Here is an 18,828-nt window from a genome sequence, read left to right on the forward strand (position 1 = left end):
ACGGCTATAGGCAGAACAGTTAGACTGGTAAGCTAAACTTCTTTTAACCTAGTGAACTAGGGAATGGCTAGGGTTTGAGTGCTTTTCTGTGCACAAGGCTAACTCTAACGCCTCCTTTTAGTACTGCATGGTTCATCCCTTTCCCTTGTGGGGCTGGGTGGGGGTGAGTTCTCCATAGGGTTAGTCATCACCCCAGAATCAGTCTCTACTAAGATCTCTTTACTCTCTTGTTTGGATGCTGAGCATGTAGCTACAGGACGGCAGCTGCTGCCCTGAGAATGTACCAAGGTAAAAAGGCACAAGTTCAGATCTGGGTTATGTATAACAGAAAAGTATGTGAGAGGGCATGAGGGAAGAGGATTTGGGGAGGAAATGGGAGATTGAGTGAGAACATGTGAAAGAGCGTGGGAGACTACGGCAGAGGAAGATCATTAGAGACGAGTCAGAACTTGTTTGGACCATTCGTATTATACTTTAACATTAAAACTGTTGTCCGTTCGTTCTGCTAGATATGTTGGAAAGTACTGATCAGTGTACTGATTCCTTATTGCAAATTATTAAGAGCTACTCTATACTGAAAATTAAACATATATTCAAAGGTCTAAAATATTTGACAGATGCTATGTGGAAAAGCAAATATAAAACAATAAAAGAATGGAGTTAGAAAGAGTCTATGTAAGGGTACACCAGTTACAAAAAAAAGCGCATAGATTAAAAAAAGAAATACTCCCCCCGGCTCCCCACCTGCAGGGGAGTCACTTCACAGGCCGTGAAGCAGGTCTGCAGGTGTCTTAACTGAAATGGGAGTTGAGCTACTTTTTTTTTACATAACTTTCCTCAAATGCTGCTGAACTATGGAGTGAAAATACCATATAACAAAATGAGAAAAAGAATATTAAACATTAAGAGCTTACAGAATATTTGTATTTGCAAGGCCATTCTCATACCTTCAGCAGTCAGAAACCAGCAGCTGGTCACTCCTTCAGTTAGCTTGGTTCCTGATGGGAGGCTTAATTTCAGCTTGAGTTGAAGAGTTTGGCCTGGGGACGCAGCCACTGGGGAAAGTGTAACGCACGCAGCCGATTTAGGTAGTTTGGGTGGCGTCTTCTGGTTTTCTACCTGTAAGGGGCCATCTACCACAGCATTCTCAGATCTGAAGACCGGGAGCTAGGAAATTAGAAAATTCAGTTTGTTAAAACACAAATATGTGATACTAACTATCAAGTACAAAAAGCTGATTTACAGACGTTAGTAAAAAATTAATTTTATGTCAGCAAAACTTTTCTCTCTAGTTTGAATTAGAATGTGTTTACTAGGATCATCTGAGGGTTATTTTGCAGGCTCAGGAAATTTCTCTTGGCAAAAAGACTGCCAACACGTACCGATGAAACAGGATTCAATAGTCTAATAATGTTTATCGATGGCAAGAAAACCAAGCGAAATCTGACTCATTTAAAGACAGCATAGAGCATAATATGCATGGTCTCAAAGCTTCCATTGCTAGGTACAAGATGCCATTTACTGGGGCCGGGTAGTGACACACTTAGTTGAGCACACACGTTACAGGCGCAAGGACTCAGGTTCGAGCCCGGAGCTCCCGCTTAACACTTCAGGAGTGTTAAAGCAGGGTTGTAGGAGACTCTGCCTCTATCTCCCCCTCCCCCTCTCAATCTCTTGCTGTCTCTATCTGATAAATAAAGATCATTAAAAAAAATTTTTTTTTAGAAGATGCCATTCATCCAATGCCATTGATCTATATCAAGAGAAATGATAGCTACATTATGGTGGCAATCTGCCTTTTTATTCAAAGACTTACACTATTTTCAGGCAAATGTGATATATCAAGAGGCAGCTTGAAAAAACTGTATTACAGACTATGTTCATACTTTTTAAAACACTGAATAGAACTTAGGTTTCTTGCAAGCTTAATTTCTATTTTGAAAGGAATATGGTTTCTAGTTTGGAGGACTGTTTGATAATGGATTCGCCACAGGAAATAAAGGTGACATATTTATTCAAGGACACAAAAATCAAACAACAACCTAGCCCACATAGGTGTGAACAGTGTGCTCTAACAGATTTTTTTTTATATATTTAAAAAGACATCCTGAGTCCTTGTTGGTGTTGTTGTTCTTTTACCCCTGAAAGTTCATCAAAGTCTCTCCAGCTTTCAGTATCTTTCTTGGACTCTTGACACAAATGGAAATTTTTATTTTAAAGATAACCTTGAAATAAATATTCACTTACTACTCAAGCTACAAGTCTCTTTGCCTCCTCCAGCTTCCCACCCCCCGAAGAAGGTCTAAGGAGAAGTGCTTCTGTGAGAGTTGTAAGGATCTTAGTATCATTCTCAAAACAGTATCCTTTTAACTAGTACTTTAAGATTACTCACCACAGATATTGTTTTTGTTTCTAAATCCATCACTTTAATTTGATGATTATTGGTGTCGGCTACGTATAGTAACTGACTGTTCTCTCCAATACACAAGCCTCCTGGTTCATTAAAAGTTGCCTCCATAAAACCGGAAGTAGTAACACTGCTTGTATGTCCAGTTCCTGCTAGTGTTGTGCAGTTTTTTGCCTTTGGATCCACAATTTTAATCTAAAGGAGGAATGACAACTATTATGTATTTGAACAGCAAGGTCATGTTTTGTAGCATGGAAAAGTACACTAACATTCAAGGTAGAGAATAGCATATTCTGTGGTCTGGGAGGTGGCACAGTGAATAAAGTGTTGGACTCTCAAGCATGAGGTCCTGAGTTCAATTCCTGGCAGCATATGTACCAAAGAGATGGCTGGTTCTTGCTCTCTCTCCTCCTATTTCTCTAATGAATAATAAAAAAAAAATCTAAAAAAATAGCATATTTTTAATAAATTTTATAAAAAGAATAGGAATTTCCATATTTTCTTGAAAAATCAAATATTCAGTTAAAATATTCTTTTTTTTTTTTTTTGCCTCCAGGGTTATCTCTGGGACTCAGTGCCAGCACTACGAATCCACTACTCCTGGAGGCTATTTTTCCCATTTTGTTGCCCTTGTTGTAGTTGTTATTATTGTTGTTGATGTCATTTTTGTTGGATAGGACAGAGAGAAATGGAGAGAGGAGGGGGAGACAGAGAGGGGGAGAGAAAGATAGACACCTGCAGACCTGCTTCACTGCCTGTGAAGCCCAGCGACTCCTCTGTAGGGGGGGAGCTGAGGGCTCGAACCGGGATCTTTACTCCGGTCCTTATGCTTTGCGCCATGTCCACTTAGCCCACTGTGCTACTGCCCAGCCCCCCCAAAACATATATTTTAAGGGGGCATATTCCATTCTGAAAACTAAAAAAGTATGTGAACCCTATAAATATCTATGGATAAATTGAAGAAAATGATTTTACTTGCTAGCACAAAGAGAAACTGAGAGGGGAGGAGGAAGCAGAGAGGGAGAGAAACACCTGCAGGGCTGTTTCACAGCTCACGAAGCTCCCCCAGAGGTGGGGACTGAGGACTTGAACCTGGGTCTGTGTGCACTGTAGCGCTCTACTGGGTGTGTCTCCACCTGGCTGCTGGAGAAATTGTTTTTAGAACTTAAATTTTTGTAAAGATCTATTGATTGCTTTGAGAGAAAGAATGAGAGGGAGAGAGAGAGGATCACTTGCTCAGTTCTGGTACTGATGGTACCAGGATTAAAGCTGGAGCTTCTGGGGCTTCAAACACACAACATGGCGCCCTAATAGGCTGAACTGTTTTTCTGGTTCGGGGTTATTATTATTTTTTCTTCTCATTTGGATATATTTTATAGCTGAACTGACTTCTCTTGAACATCAAACATTGGCTTCAAATTTGCTGTTATTTATTTAGTTTTATTAAGGGTCTTTTAAATTGTGAGTAGGATGAGTGCTGGGGCCCAGCGCCTGTATGATGAATCTACCACTCCAGCAGTGTTCCTTCCTTCCTTCCTTATCTTCCTTTCATCGAGCAGAAATTAAAGTGTGTGTGGGGGGGGGGAGGGGAGAGAGAGAGACCTGGAGTACTGCCTCCCGATTCATCAAGTTTCCCCTCTGCAAGTGGGGACCGGGGCTTGGACTGGCATCCTTGTGCATGGTAACACGTGTGCTCAACCAAGTGTCCCACTGCTGACCCTGTGGTTTTATTAAATTTGTGGTCTTGCATCACAACACAGTATTTCCCTTTCATTTTTATAAAAAGGTAAAATGAAATAAACACTGAAAAGCGGATCTGTCGGTGCAATAGAGACAAAAATGGAAATGCTGCTGAAAATGGAATTATTTGCTAGTAGGTACTTACAACAGCTCAAAAGCATTTGTTAGTTGACATTAGTTTCACTGCTACTTGCTTTCTCTTTACTAAATGAAAGTGTCGTTATTCAGCAGCTATGACTGTGTTTAGTCCTTTAATCAACTCAGGATCCGCCCAGAGCCCCTTTGCAAAGAAAGGACCAAGAAAAGAACACAACAGGCTTATTTATATTCATTTGTCAGAGACTGTTATTCCTCTCTCTATTTCAGTGTGACAGTTGTAGGGGGCTCAGAGACTGTTCCACATTTTAAATACCGCAAAGGAAAATGGAATCATTGCAGGGTATTACGCAATTCTGTCAGGGCTCACCTTGTGATTGTAAGAGTCTGCCACATAAAGTAAATTCCTTTTCTGGTCCCAAGTTACTCCAAGTGGGTGCTGAAGCTTCGCATTGATTCCTACTCCATCGACATCACCAAAAGCAAATAAATTCTTTCATTTATTTTAAAGAGAAAGAAACAGCATGTGTTATTTTTTTAATAGCGCTTTTTCAGGATAAAAGGTGAAGATTCAGATGAAAGGCTATCAAAGGGGAAAGGCTATCAAAGGGGAAAGGCTAGATCACCTTAAAAGGAGAAAGGCTTGATTTCATAAAAAGAGAACTGGCTATTTGGATTCAGACTAGAAGAATAAAAAAAGGATGAAATTTGGGCCATGTATTAGTTTGTGGTACTTAGTAATTCTATCCATGATAATCCCACATCTGGGCAAGAGCAGGTTGCTTCTACTAATCTGGTATTCTTTCTAGCCTACTGCCAAATATCTAATTTATAGCTTTTTCTTTTTTTTTATAGCTTTTTCTTAGCTGTCAATATTTTATCTTTCCTTTCCCCTTGAAGTTTTATCATTTATATATAACTAAGTAGAGTCATTTTACTTTTCAGAGATGGCTTTGCTATTATTTGTGTACGAAAATTCTCTGTTTTTACTTCCATTTTTCAAATATGCAAATTCCCTTTGTTTTGACTTCCATTTTAACTTACACAGAGGCCAAGAACTCTCTCTTCTAAATTTTATTAACTCTTCCTAGTTCAGAAAATTACAAGTGTGGTAAATGTCTGGGCACACCGTGCTGTGTCTGGCCTTACCATGGGGTCTCTTTCTCCTCCCACCAGGTGCTTCACAGCTCCATCTTTCAGAGACACGGTTCTCACTGTGCTGCTCTCACTGTCAGCTACAAACAGGCAGTTCCAGGGATCTTCTGAGGCCAGAGAAAGACCGGAAGGCTGAGCAAAACCTGCCTTGTGAGGATATGCATTATTTCGATTCTCTTCATTTCCACTTCCAGCGAACCGAAGGCAGGTCCCCTTTTGTAACTCACTAAAAAGACAAGTTGACAAGTGGAGTGAATTCTGGCATTCTGTGACCAATTTAGTAACTATACATATGACTGTGAATGAAGACAATTGGTGGTGATAAGTACTGGTTAGCAAAAACAATCTAGTGATCTTGGTTTAGCTATATTGTTCTAGTCAGTTCCACTGTAATTTTTTTCAGTAGTTTATTTAGTCACTGTGTAGGAATTTTTCTTCTTTGTTTTACATACACTGAAACTATTCTCCAGTCTAACAGTTTCCCAACAGAGCTACTTGGGCACCACTACACTGAAACTATTCTCAATGAAATCCCAACAAAGTTACAATGTTCAGAATAATCTCCCCCTTTTTTCCCTTCTCCAAATGATTATAGAAAGAAACAGCTGGATCCCACCACAGTTTCTTGACTTCTTCATAGCTTCATGCAATATTAGGTTCTGAGAGGAATTTAGAAAATCATCCAGCTCCTAATGCTTTTCCCCCGTTTATTGTTATGCTTTACATACAATGTGATTAGCATTTCACTATTCTGGTTGCTGAATATCACCTCCTGCTGGCTGCCAGAGCCAGCCTCCTCACTGTTTCCATATCTCTGGTATCAGTCCTCAGTCCTTAGTCTCGCCCCACTGCAAATGCTGCCAGTGAGCTCTCAAAAGCACACAGCTAACCATGTCACATTCCAGTGCAAAGCTTCCTATATCTGCAGAGTCATGTTCAGATCACTTAAAAGGATTCACAAGGCACTTTATGGTTTGGCTTCTGCTGAGAACACGAGTGTCATTTCTTGCCCAGAAAATCTCCACTATCCCTAACTCCTACTGCTCCCTGAAGTCTTCACTGAGTAGCTTCTTCCAGGAAGCCTTTCTTGATATCTGAAAGCATGGTAATATTGAGTGTTTCTCTTATGTAGGCAAGGGATTTGATTTAAATGTTACTATAGTGACCCTTTTATACTATACTTGCATTTCCCAGTTAATTTTCATTTGTTTGTTGATCTGATCTCTCTAAGCTCATGGAAGAGAGTTGTCACATCTTTTCATTTTGCTTTTAATACAGTAAGCATATCATTTCATCCCTATTCCCTACCAGATGTTTAATAAACATCTATTAGATAAATTATTAAATGTCCTATAAGTAAAGTCCTATAGTTGTATATAATACAAACTAACACACACCAATTTGGGATATCTGGTATTCTGGATTAGCTATACAACCTCTCTTTACTGACAAAGATAAGTGAGGCGACAACAACTATTATACTTTCTATGGTGACCTGACAGTCTTTATAGCTTGAAATTATCACTCAATAATTACACAAACTTTTATTGAGCTCCTGTTGTGTCCCAAATAGCATGCTAAGTACAGAGGATGCAAAAATGAATGGAAACAGTCCTTTCCTTTAAGAAGTAGTGTAGGAAGAGGACATAGTTATGCAAACCTATTAAGTGCAGTCAGAAACAGATAAAAGTGGGAAAGGGGCAGAGGGAATAAGGGAGGGAAGGAAGGAGAGCTGGAGGGAGGAGAATGAATTTATCAGTGAAGTAATATAAATATATATATACTTGTATACATACACATATATAAATATACATGCACATATACATACATATGTAGAGTGTGAGAAATAACAGGATGTGGTCAGTTCTACCTGCGGTGTTAGAAGGAAGACAAAAGGTTCTAAAGAAAAAAATGCAGAAACCTCTGTAAAGAAATCTTTGCAGTTTTATATTCCCAATAGTGGTAGCAAAGCTACCTACTTAGATGTATATGCTCCTCCTACCTACCATTAACTCTCAAAACAAGCATGGGAGGTAGATAGCAATAAGAAAACAAAGACTTATGGGTCCAGGCAGTGGCACACCTGGTTAAGCGCACACAGTAGTAAGTGCAAGGACCCATGCAAGGATCAGGCTTGAGGCCCCAGCTCCCCACCTGCAGGGGGGATACTTCATAAGCAGCGAAGCAGGTCTGCAGGTGTTTCTCTCTCCCTCTCTCTCTTTCTACCTTTCTCTCTCCCTCTCTATCTGCCCCATCTCTCTCAATTTCTCTCTGTCCTATCCAGTAAAATGGGGAAGATGGCCACCAGGAGCAGTGGATTCAGTGGATTCGTAGTGCTGGCACCAAGCCTCAGTGATAACCCTGTAAGAAAAAAAAAAAAAGGCAGATCCAGGATTCTGTCTTAAGTCTGACTTCGAAGCCTGAAATCCTAATTACTTTGCTATATAATATACTTAAATATTGAAACTGGTGTGTGAACTACTTAAAAGAAGATGATCAACCAACATTTCCATTTCTTCATAGACAGTGACTGTTCTTCCCAGGTTCCTTGGAGTTGGGCGTGGCCAAGAGACTTAATTTGGCTGATAAAATACAAGTGTGTGTATCACTTCTGAGCAAAAAACTTAAGAGCCAGTGAGCAACTCACCTCTCTCTCCGCCAAGGCGACTGGCAAAACTCTAGATGGCAGCTGTGCCATCAGCCTGGGCAGCAGGACAGTGCTCCCCAGTGAGCCTATGTGAGTGAGTGAGTGAGCAAGGAACAAAGCTTGTTGAAGTCACTAAGAATCTGAGGGATTTGCTGTGGTGTCTCAGGCCGGTAAACTCTGGCTAGTACAGGGGATGTTGGTAAGACAGCAACTTCCGGAAAGGGAATTCCGCAGTTCACCCAAAGAGAGATGCCGTCACTTACCTTTTCTTTGGTAGTTTGCCATCATCCAACAGAAGTGCCCATATCTGATGAGTTCCTGCCATGGCTATCCACAGAATGTCACCTCCTGGACCCTCTGAGCCTTTATGAAAAAATAAACAGCATTTACTATAAACATATCTGGTTAATACAAATATTGCTTCAGAAATTAAAAATGAAGGGAAGATGGCACATTATTGCTAATTGGTTAGAAGGAAAATCAAAACAATCTTAAACGTTTAACGGTGCTAGTTGGGAAAGTCTCCATTTTCCTTATGGAAGATTTACTTCTTCAGATCTGAGCTTTTTATCTATAGGAATAAAAGTCCTGTCAAATAGCAGTAAGTCCCTTTGCATCTCTGAGCACAATGCCTTTAGGTATTGGTTTCTTACTTTATGTGATAGATGAAATGAGTTGATGCATAGCTTCCAAAGCAACTCAGACACCCGGTAGTAAGCACTTGAATCACTGCTTTTCAATAGCTTGTTTGAACACTGATAAAAAATAATTGTAATTTGATTATTCAATAAAGATGTATTTCTGCCACATTTGTTTTCAATTTCACATGTACATCAAACTTTTATTTAAAAATCTACTGCTGGGGGTGGGGGGTGGATAGCATAATGATTATGCAAACAGACTTTCATGCCTGAGGCTCCAAAGTCCCAAATTCACCCCCCCACCACCACCACAATAAGCCAGAGCTGAGCAGTGCTGACATTTCTCTCTATGTCTCTCTCTCTCCATCTCTCTCTCTCTCAAAAAAAATCTACTGCTTAGTTGGTCATAAAATTTTTTCCAAAAGGTATAATTCACAGGCAAAAAAAAGCCAAGTACTGTATGTCACACTGTAACAATCTACTAAAATTAATCATAACTAATTTCCAGTTTTAAATACAGTTTATAATGTGGAAAAGTTCTATTTCTCCAATTAAAGCTATTAAAATATTCATTTTAATTTAAACTTATTTTCACATGGAATTGAGATATTTTACTAAAATAATCTGGTCAGATAATAACTTTTGCTAAAATATCTTGAGAAAGCTATTTAAATGCTCTTTAACTTCAGTTAGTCTATAGTCAGAGGAAATAGTCTTCCCTAATATATACTGCTGTCAGTTTTTTAATTTAATAGAAATAATAACAGTGACTCTTTGTACATTGGGGTTGTTATGTACCAAGAACTTCCTATAGACGATCATTTAAATGTTCTCAAATGTCTCAGGGGTATTTCCAATTTATAGACAAAGAAGCTGAAGCTTAAGGAGTTCTGACAACCTGCTAGAATCTCAGAGCTAGCAAACAAAAGAACTAAAACCTAAATCCAGGCAGTCTAATGGAAGATCTAATTCACATGCTATGCCTTTCTCTGTTCTTAGTTGCTATTTTATGAAATCTAAGGAAAAGTTGTTTCTTTTGGATTTTTAGTCAAATCTATTTACAAATATAAATTGCATTAAAAATGACATTAGCAGCTAGGTATTCTGGGTAACCAGTCTCTGCTTAATCATACAGCTTAATTTTAAACACACACACACACACACACACACACACACACACACACACACGCGCCCCTATTTATGTAAAAACACAAAGCAAAGGTGACTGAGGATAATCTAGAAAAGAGCTCTCACCAGAAACCCACATCTTGAATGTGGACTTCTAGCCTTCAGCACTGTGAGAAAATTAATTTCTGTTCTTTTGGCCACCCAGATTGTGGCATTATCTTCTGGAAGCCCAAGCTGACTACAACATTCCCACGGAGTACAGAAATAAGAGATATCTACTATCAACTCTACTACTTATCATCACGTGTTGGTTTTAATTTGTTCAACAACAAAAAGCAGCAGGAAGTGTAAATGTTAAGAAAAATACTAAAACTGTTAGAAAAATGCCATTTTCAAGCCTCTGCTTTGTCAAAGATCAGTGTTGGCACACATCTGAATGGAAGAGTAACTTGAAGGGGGTGGGCGGGTGGTGGTACACCTAGCTAAGCACACATATCCCCATGCTCAAGGACCCAGGTTCAAGCCCCTACCCCCTGCCTGCTGGGGATAAGGCTACCGGAGCCATGAGGCAGTGCTACACTTGTCTTTTTTTTTTCCCCCTATCTCCCCTTGCTTTCAATTTCTATCTGTCTGATTAAATAAAAGGGGTGGGAGGAAAGACTCAATTGAGTTTATTATCAAGTTCTAAATAGGTTAGTCTAGTTGAACTGGAATCTGCTATATGAAGACAAAAGCTTCTTCATTGTTGGTGCTTCACCAATCTGGGCTGACTTTCTCAGATAAAGGCAGAGGGAGAGGGAGAGAGGGAGAGACACTACCTCACTGACACTTTCTCCAGTGCAGTGAGGGTTGAGACCAACAGCAATAGCTTCTCAGAATTCAGTTGTGAATTGATCTTGCTTGATCTTGCTCTCTGTGTGTTTAATTCCTTTAGAAGACTGAATAGTGACCAAGAGTACAGAAATAGGCTGTGTGAGATCACGATTCAGGTGTCTGGGTTCTATAGATCAAACCATGACAGTGGGGTGGTGGAGGCAGACATGATTATCATACAGAAGCACCTCTTATGAATGTGGCACTAAACTAGTAAGTGTGGTACAAGGACTGTTCTCTAAAAGAAGCAAGCTGAAGAAGTCTTACTGTTGTCACTTCTGCTTTACAGAGAAGCTGAAATTCACAGTTGGCAGTCAGCTGAGGTAAAAAACAAACACCTCATCACAGACCCCTGCAAGCGTCAACCCAGCTTTGACCTAGCACGTTATGATTGGGCCCTCCTCAATCGCTATCGAACAGGCCATGGCCGGTGTGCCGCTGTGTTCCATCGCTGGGGAGCCAGAGACTACCCGAACTGCCCCTGCGGCTACAGACAGACTATGACCCACATAGTCAACGACTGCCACCTCTCCAGATTCAAAGGAGGTCTCGAAACTTTACATCAGGCTCAACCTGACGCTGTTGACTGGCTACGGAAGAAGGACAAACGCTAGAAGAAGAACAGGGGTCAAAGGATTTACTGAAAGGCTGGTGAAAACAGTTCACTGGGGTAGTGTGTTGCTTTGTCATGTACATGGCCCAAGTCTGAGCCGCCTCCCAACCCCCCCCCCCCACACACCACCACATTGAAGGAGGCTTTGATGCTGTGACCTCTTCTCTCTTTCTTTCACTCGCCCCCAACACATACACTCCTTTTCCCTCTCTCTGCCTGTCTCTACTTAACTAAAATTCACAGAACTTAACCTGAAATCTGAATTCACCTAGTGAGGCCAACGGTTCTGTTCTTCTCAGAAAGAAGGAACTACAGAAATAGGATAGCGCTATCTTGAACTTCTCTGCTCGGTCCATTTTCCCTTCTGTCTGCCTCTGTCTCATGGACTTAGCTTAGGTATCAAGTACCCATGTGTGATCTTAGAAATAGACCCACTGACCAAATGGAACTACGGCTCCCTACTCCGGGGTGTGTAGCTAGGTTCACTTTTCCTGCCTTTTCTCACTTGTAGCCCCTGGAGCAATAACGTATGGCTGAAAGATTCCAGCCAGATACTTTTCTCAGATCATGGCTTTCCATTTTTGGTCAGGCTTAGATTATCAGCATCTTTCTCTAACTTTTATGATGAAACTCCACTGAATAAGTATGCACGTTTTAGAGAACATTGTATGTGCTAGTGACAGTTCTAAGTACTTTTCATATATTGATTCTCATAATCCTGACACATCTTTGGGGGTAGGTCTGAGTAGTATCTTCAACTTAGAAGAGGAAGTTGAGGCAAAAAAAAAAAAGGCTAAATGACTGTCCAAAGTCACACAGTTACTAAGATATGACATTAATGACAACCCAAGCAGAGTGGCTGGAGTTCATGCTTAGAAACTGCCATGCCACAGTCTCCTTTCCATGAGTTTCACCCCCTGCCTGATCATTTATTTATCTGAAGGTTAAAGAGGCTGTCTGATATGTCCGGTAGTTACAGTATCTATCAAACGAACAACAGAGTTATATTAATACTTTATATTGATCATTCTGGGATTTGAAATCGAAAATGCTTATTTGTACCACTGAGTATGGATATTACTTTAGTTCCTTTTAGACAAGAATGTAGCAATCACAAATATTTCAATTTCAAATTAAGATTGTACTTAGTATCACTGACTTTCAAGTCGTAAATTTAAAAAGAGGAAAAAAAATGAAAGGGTAGTGTCAAAAGCTAAAAATGTTTTGGGAGTACTTTAAAAGCAAAATCCTTGTAACTGTCAATAAGGATTAATGAAAGCATTTTTAGAAAATGGGAAGAGCATCAGTTAGTGAAATATAAAATTGAAAATAAAATTACTTGCAATCTAGCTTTTAAAAAAATCGTATTATTTTAAGCCACTGTGACTGAAATAGATCCCATTGACCAGAAGACTCTTAAAAGCATTTTTCAAATCTTCCATTAGTGTAAATGTATTTTTTTTGTTTTTTTTTTAGTTTTGAAAGTAAAATGGGGGCCAGATGCTGGCACACCCAGCTGAGTGCTCAGGTATAAGGACCTGGGTTCAAGAATCTGGTCCCCCACCTGCAGGAGAGAAACTTCATGAGTGCTAAACCAGTATTGCCTTTTTCTCTATTGCTCTCTATCACCCCTCCCCTCTCAATTTCTCTCTGTCTCTATTCTAAATAAAATATTTTTTAAAAGGAAAAAACTAATGCAAAATCTAAAAGACTAAAGAAAATAAAATCTGTCATCCTTGAGGCATAGGAAAAGACCAATTATTGCTGGAACAGTGGTAGGAATGAAAAAAAAAAACTACTTTGGGGTAAAGCAGGGAACTCTCTTTGGCCAGACATCTCACACTATTAGGAGATTTCCCACCTTCCATGGAGAGGCAAGTCAATCCTCAAAATCACTCGCAGACTCAAGACAGAGCTGAGTGGCCAGAGGAGGGCAAAACAATGAGAAGTTCCTACCACCTAGTCATCATCATCATGGTCTAGACGAACAGAGCCTCCGAAGAAGTTGAGGTTGACCAGAGCGACCATGCACACCCTTATGCTCCACACAAGTTCAGCACAGAATAACAAACAGCAGCAGTTTTTCCTGGCAGGGCTGCAAGAGTGTGGGGGAAAGAACCACTCTGCGGCTTAACCATGCAGGGATGACTGAAAAGCGAGGGTGAAGTCCCAACACTGAGCAAACTCCTCAAGCCCCAGGGTCCGCATTCGAAGGCAACACAATAAAGCCACAGGAGCTCACTGCCAGAGGAATCCCACAGCTATGGTGTGCTGACAGTAACTACACAATAAGAAAATACAGACCCTGCCAAGTTTCTGATCAATTGATTCAACATCCCATGATAGGGACACAGACACTATTTTATCTTAGACTCTAATTATAGGTGAGATGACTGATACATAGTATATGTGTGTGTGTGTGTGTGTGTGTATATACACAGGACAGAGATTAAAAACACAATGACCCTGGGTCCATGCTCTCTCAAAAGCCTAGACCAAGTAGATTAGAAGCTTCCAATAGCACAGCTATATACAAGATACTGGGTACTGTACAGCAAACCATAACAAAGGGACTTTTCAAAGTTAACCCAATTAACAAATAATGTGATGATAATATTAACTATTGATTGTCTTTTTGAACCCTAAGACAGCAGGAACCTCACATCTTCACTATAGAGCCCCTACTTCCCCCAGTCCTGGCACCCTTGGATAGGGCTCACTTTCCCGTATGCATCTCCCAATCCATACCAAATAATATTGCATCTGCCGATCACAACTTAACCAAAGCAACGATTGCCATCTCAACATGCTTCACCTCAGAGTGTATCCAGAGACTTCACGTGTGGAATGACAACCCTTCAGCTTCATTACTCGGGTGAGACCTTTCCTTTTATAGTACACTCTAATTTCATCTCAGGTAGTTCACTTTCTAACAAAGTCCCATAACCTAGACATACACCAGTTTATGTGAGAGAGAGCGTATGTGCACACGTATCCATAAACTACTGCAAAATATATACCTGAAAGCAGGATTACACTAGAGTTTGCAGTGAGTACCTCCCTAACACTTCCTCTCCACTATTCCAAACTTGGGATCCATGATTGCTCAACAAATTGTTTGGCTTTGTATGTTAACTCTCTTTTCAATCACCAGGTTCCAGATGCCACCAGGATGCTGGCTAGGCTTCCCTGGATTGAAGACCCCACCAATGTGTCCTGGAGCTCAGCTTCCCCAGAGACACACCTTAGTAGGGAAAGAGAGAGGCAGACTGGGAGTATGGACCGACCAGTCAACGCCCATGTTCAGCGGGGAAGCAATTACAGAAGCCAGACCCTCTACCTTCTGCAACCCTCAACGACCCTGGGTCCATGCTCCCAGAGGGCTAGAGAATGGGAAGGCTATCATGGGAGAGGGTGGGTTATGGGGATTGGGTGGTGGGAATTGTGTGGAGTTGTACCCCTCCTACCTTATGCTTTTGTTCACTAATCCTTTCTTAAATAAAAAATTTAAAAACAAACAAACAAACAAAAAAACACAATGACCCTGGGTCCATGCTCCCAGAGGGATAGAGAATGGGAAAGCTATCGGGGGAGGGGGTGGGATATGGAGATTGGGCGGTGGGAATTGTGTGGAGTTGTACCCCTCCTACCCTATGGTTTTGTTAATTAATCCTTTCTTTAATAAAAAAATAAATAAATAAAAAGAAAAAAAAAGAATATAAAACTAAAAAAAAAAAAAAAACACAAGTTGAGAAATAAGAAAAGAAAGGGGAAATACAAAGTAAAACTGGGAGTGGGTTTGGTGTATTGCACCAAAGCAAAGGATTCTGGGGCAGGGTGGGGTGGGGTGAAGGGATGCTTTCAGGTCCTGGTCCATGATGGAAGAGGATTGAGTCTGGGGGTAAGGATGTTTTGCATAAAACTGAGATATTTTATACATGTATCAACAACTGTATTTGCTGTAAACCATCAATCCCTCAACCTAAAAGAAAAACAAGCAGAAAACATGTAAACACCCAAACAAAAGCACCTCCAATTAAGTACAAACTGCTAAGAAAGAACCCAAGAGGAAATCTTGAAGGTAGCCAGAGAATAAAAGTACACTTTACACAGAAAGGGACTAGGACAAGATATAAAGTAGACACACTAACAACAAAACACCATCTTGAAAGGATCAGAAGAAAATGTTTCTGTATGGAAAATGAAAACTGAATAATCTTTCAGGAAACCTCCCCTCACTTGCCCCCCCCCCCAAAAAAAAGAGACCACATAAATCACTGTTAGCTGACCTGCACTATAAAAAATTGTTTATGGTGGTTCTTTACGTAAAGGCAACTGTAATTCCAGACACCTGGTTTTCTTTTTTTTTTTTAAAGATTTTTATTTATTTATTAATTCCCTTTTGTTGCCCTTGTTGTTTTATTGTTGTAGTTATTGGTGTCGTCGTTGTTGGATAGGACAGAGAGAAATGGAGAGAGGAGGGGAAGACAGAGATGGGTAGAGAAAGACAGACACCTGCAGACCTGCTTCACAGCCTGTGAAGGTGACTCCCCTGCAGGTGGGGAGCCGGGGGCTCAAACCGGGATCCTTACGCCAATCCTTGCGCTTTGTGCCACGTGTGCTTAACCCGCTGCGCTACCTCCGACTCCCTTAAAAATTTTATATTTATTTCCTTTCGTTGCCCTTGTTTTATTGTTGTAGTTGTTAATTGTTATTGATGTCATTATTGTTGAATAGGACAGAGAGAAATGGAGAGGGGAGGGGGAGAGAAAGATAGACACCTGTAGACCTGCTTCACCCTGTGAAGCGACTCCCCTGCAGGTGGGATCTTTATGCTGGTCCTTGCGCTTTGCACCACGTGTGCTTAACCTGCTGCACTACTGCCCAGTTCCCCCATAGACACCCGGTTTTCTTAAGAAAACAAATCACCTGGCAGGGCATCTGCCTTGCCAACCGCTTGGTGTATTTTTGAGCCTTGAGCACCATCTGGGAGTGTAACAGCCTGGGGCACCTTCGGGGCTGTAGTATCTCTCCCATTCTCTCTGTCTCTGAAAAAGCAAACCAGGAACGATAAACTCACCCATGCTTGCTTCAGGCTTCTGTGCTGCAATAAATGGCATATATATTTACCAGGGGACCCAGCTTTTTCATGCCTAGACCCAAGAGAAATAAATTGATAAATTCACAGAAAACCTCTTTACAAGGTGTTGGAGAGCGCAATGTTTATGCAAAAAGTCTTAAGTGCCCAGGGCACTGACATCCTAAATTCAATCCCCAGTGCCACCCTAAGCCAGAGCTGAGCAGGCTCTAAAAACTTGAGAATGAATAAATAAATTCCATATAATAGGATACTACCTACAATAGAAAAAACAAAGTGCTGGGGCTGGGTGGTGGCACACCTGGTTAAGTGCACGTCATAGTGTGCGAGGACCCAGGTTCAAACCTCCCGTCCTCACATGCAGGGGGGGAAAAGCTTCACAAGTGGTGAAATAGGTCGGCAGGTGTCTTTCTTACTCTCTCCCTCTCCCTTCTCAATTTCTCTTTATCTCTATCTAAAAATAATAAATAAAGTTTAAAAAAAGAAAAAAACAAAGTACTGAAACTATAGCAACATGGAGGAATCTATTAAGTATTAAGCTGGATTAAAGAAGGCAGACATTAAAGGACACACAGTACTGAGGGACAATAAATACTGTTGCCAGTAAGGGAGGTTTTTAAAAAAATCTATAATGTTTTATTTATTTATTTATTTAGAATGAGAGAGAGAAAGAGAGAGAGAGAGGAGAGAAGGAAATAGAAAGGAGGAGGGGAGGAGGGGCAGACTGTTCAGCTCTCACTCACAGTGGTCCTAGGTATTGAACCTGGGACTTCTGAGCCTTTATAACCATTATGCTGTCTCCCCAGTGCAAAGGAGAAGGAGACTGAACAGAGTATCAGAGAACATTTTGGGATGATGGAACTATTTATTTCATATGCCTTCATTACAGTAACAGTTACAAGAATGTAGAGTCTGAAAAATACAGACTTAAACCTAGAAACTGTGGGTGCTACTATGTATAAATTGTAAAAAAAAAAATGCAACTGCTATTTCAACAAAGTAAAAAACACATACCTATGAAATTTATTCCTGAAATAAATTCTGCATCATCTGATTATCTTTAATGGATAAGTATCTCATGATATTTTATAGCATATTAATGGAAGTTAAAGTACATGATCTAAGCAGGAAGTACCAACACAGCAGATTATCAGACTAGCATACTAAATAGTTGGATTTCAATTATGAAAGGTTGTATCAGAACAGCTAACCTTCTATCTTAGGAAAAATACTGACTAAAAGGGCCAAAAAAAGGTGCATTATCCTTCCTTATATAAGTGATTGCAAATCAGGTATGAAGTACTTAGGGAGACTGGCAGGGGTTTTGACCGTTACGATAGAAAAACCCTTCAATTATTTTCTGGTGTAAGTGGAGTCTGTACAGATTTGATATGCATTTTAGAAGCATACCAAAGATTCTGCTGACAAATGAGTCTATTATATTTAGTAAAGTTAGTGTATTATGAGTAATAATAAAAATGTTCAGAGATAAAATACTTTTCATAAATCGCTCTGCTTACTTTCATGTTTTTATTACTTTAGTGGTATAATTAGGTTAACTATGTGACATTATTTAAATATATGATACAAATACCTACACACTACAAATATGTACAAACATACATTTATATATTACATACAGTACATATTACCTATAGGTTTAATTCATCAAAAGTGTTTTAAGTTCCTTTCCCTACTCTCTTTCTGAAGGGTTTCCTATAGGGTGTGTATTCAGTTGCAAATTTTATCTTTGCTAGTTTTCAGTCTTCTTCTTATTTTTAATAGAAACAGAAAAGGCAGAGAGCAGAGAGGAGAAAGAGGCCACAGAACTGAGGCTTCCTACAGAAAGATGGGGGCCGGGCTCCAACCTGGGTACACATAGCAAAGACACATAGCACATAGCAAAGACACACACTATCCAAGTCAGATATTTCAAAGGCCCAGCTTTCATTCCTTTTACCTAATCTATTTTGCATCTTTTTAAGGTTTGCTTTTAAGTGAGGTACGTGAAGTTTCAATATAAAGGTCTATGTATAAATCACACAGTTAAAGGAAGAGCACTATTTGAAACTTTACACATCCCGCTGTGACCATGTTCCTCTCCTCTTACCAGCAAGAACCACCAGTCTAACAATTTTTGTTTTGGGGTGGAGGAGACAGCACAATAGTCCTGCAACAGACTTTTATGCCTAAGGCTCTGATGTCTCAGGTTCAGTCCTCTACACCACCATAAGCCAAAGCTGTGCAGTGCTGGGGCGGGGGGGGGGGGGGGGGTTGGTTGTTTCACTTTCCCTCTTTTATTTTTTAATTTTTCCATGTCTGGCCGATTGTTCAATGTGTTGTTAGTTCTGCTTGCTTCTGAAATTTCTGTAAAAGTAACCATACTGTATAGGTCTCTTCTGTAATTTTTTTCCCCATTCAATAGACTCC

The 18,828-nt window shown here is 40.2% G+C and overlaps 1 protein-coding gene across 3 annotated transcripts in view; it reads right to left on the reverse strand.

The window, feature by feature from the left end:
- Positions 1 to 18,828, reverse strand: part of NHLRC2 (NHL repeat containing 2) — a 115,333-nt gene that overhangs the window by 73,116 nt on the left and 23,389 nt on the right. For 2 of the 3 annotated variants that reach the window (XM_060171249.1, XM_007519974.3), the window contains exons 6-10: positions 8,309 to 8,408; positions 5,393 to 5,624; positions 4,614 to 4,736; positions 2,393 to 2,602; positions 948 to 1,167 (exon numbers count right to left, since the gene is read on the reverse strand). In XM_060171249.1, coding sequence (XP_060027232.1) covers positions 948 to 1,167; positions 2,393 to 2,602; positions 4,614 to 4,736; positions 5,393 to 5,624; positions 8,309 to 8,408 — 885 coding nt within the window. The remainder of the gene's footprint in view (positions 1 to 947; positions 1,168 to 2,392; positions 2,603 to 4,613; positions 4,737 to 5,392; positions 5,625 to 8,308; positions 8,409 to 18,828) is intronic. The other variant, XM_060171250.1, reaches the window with a different exon arrangement.

Source organism: Erinaceus europaeus, chromosome 14 (genome assembly GCF_950295315.1).
Source record: "Erinaceus europaeus chromosome 14, mEriEur2.1, whole genome shotgun sequence".
In the NCBI taxonomy this organism is placed as follows: domain Eukaryota; kingdom Metazoa; phylum Chordata; class Mammalia; order Eulipotyphla; family Erinaceidae; genus Erinaceus; species Erinaceus europaeus.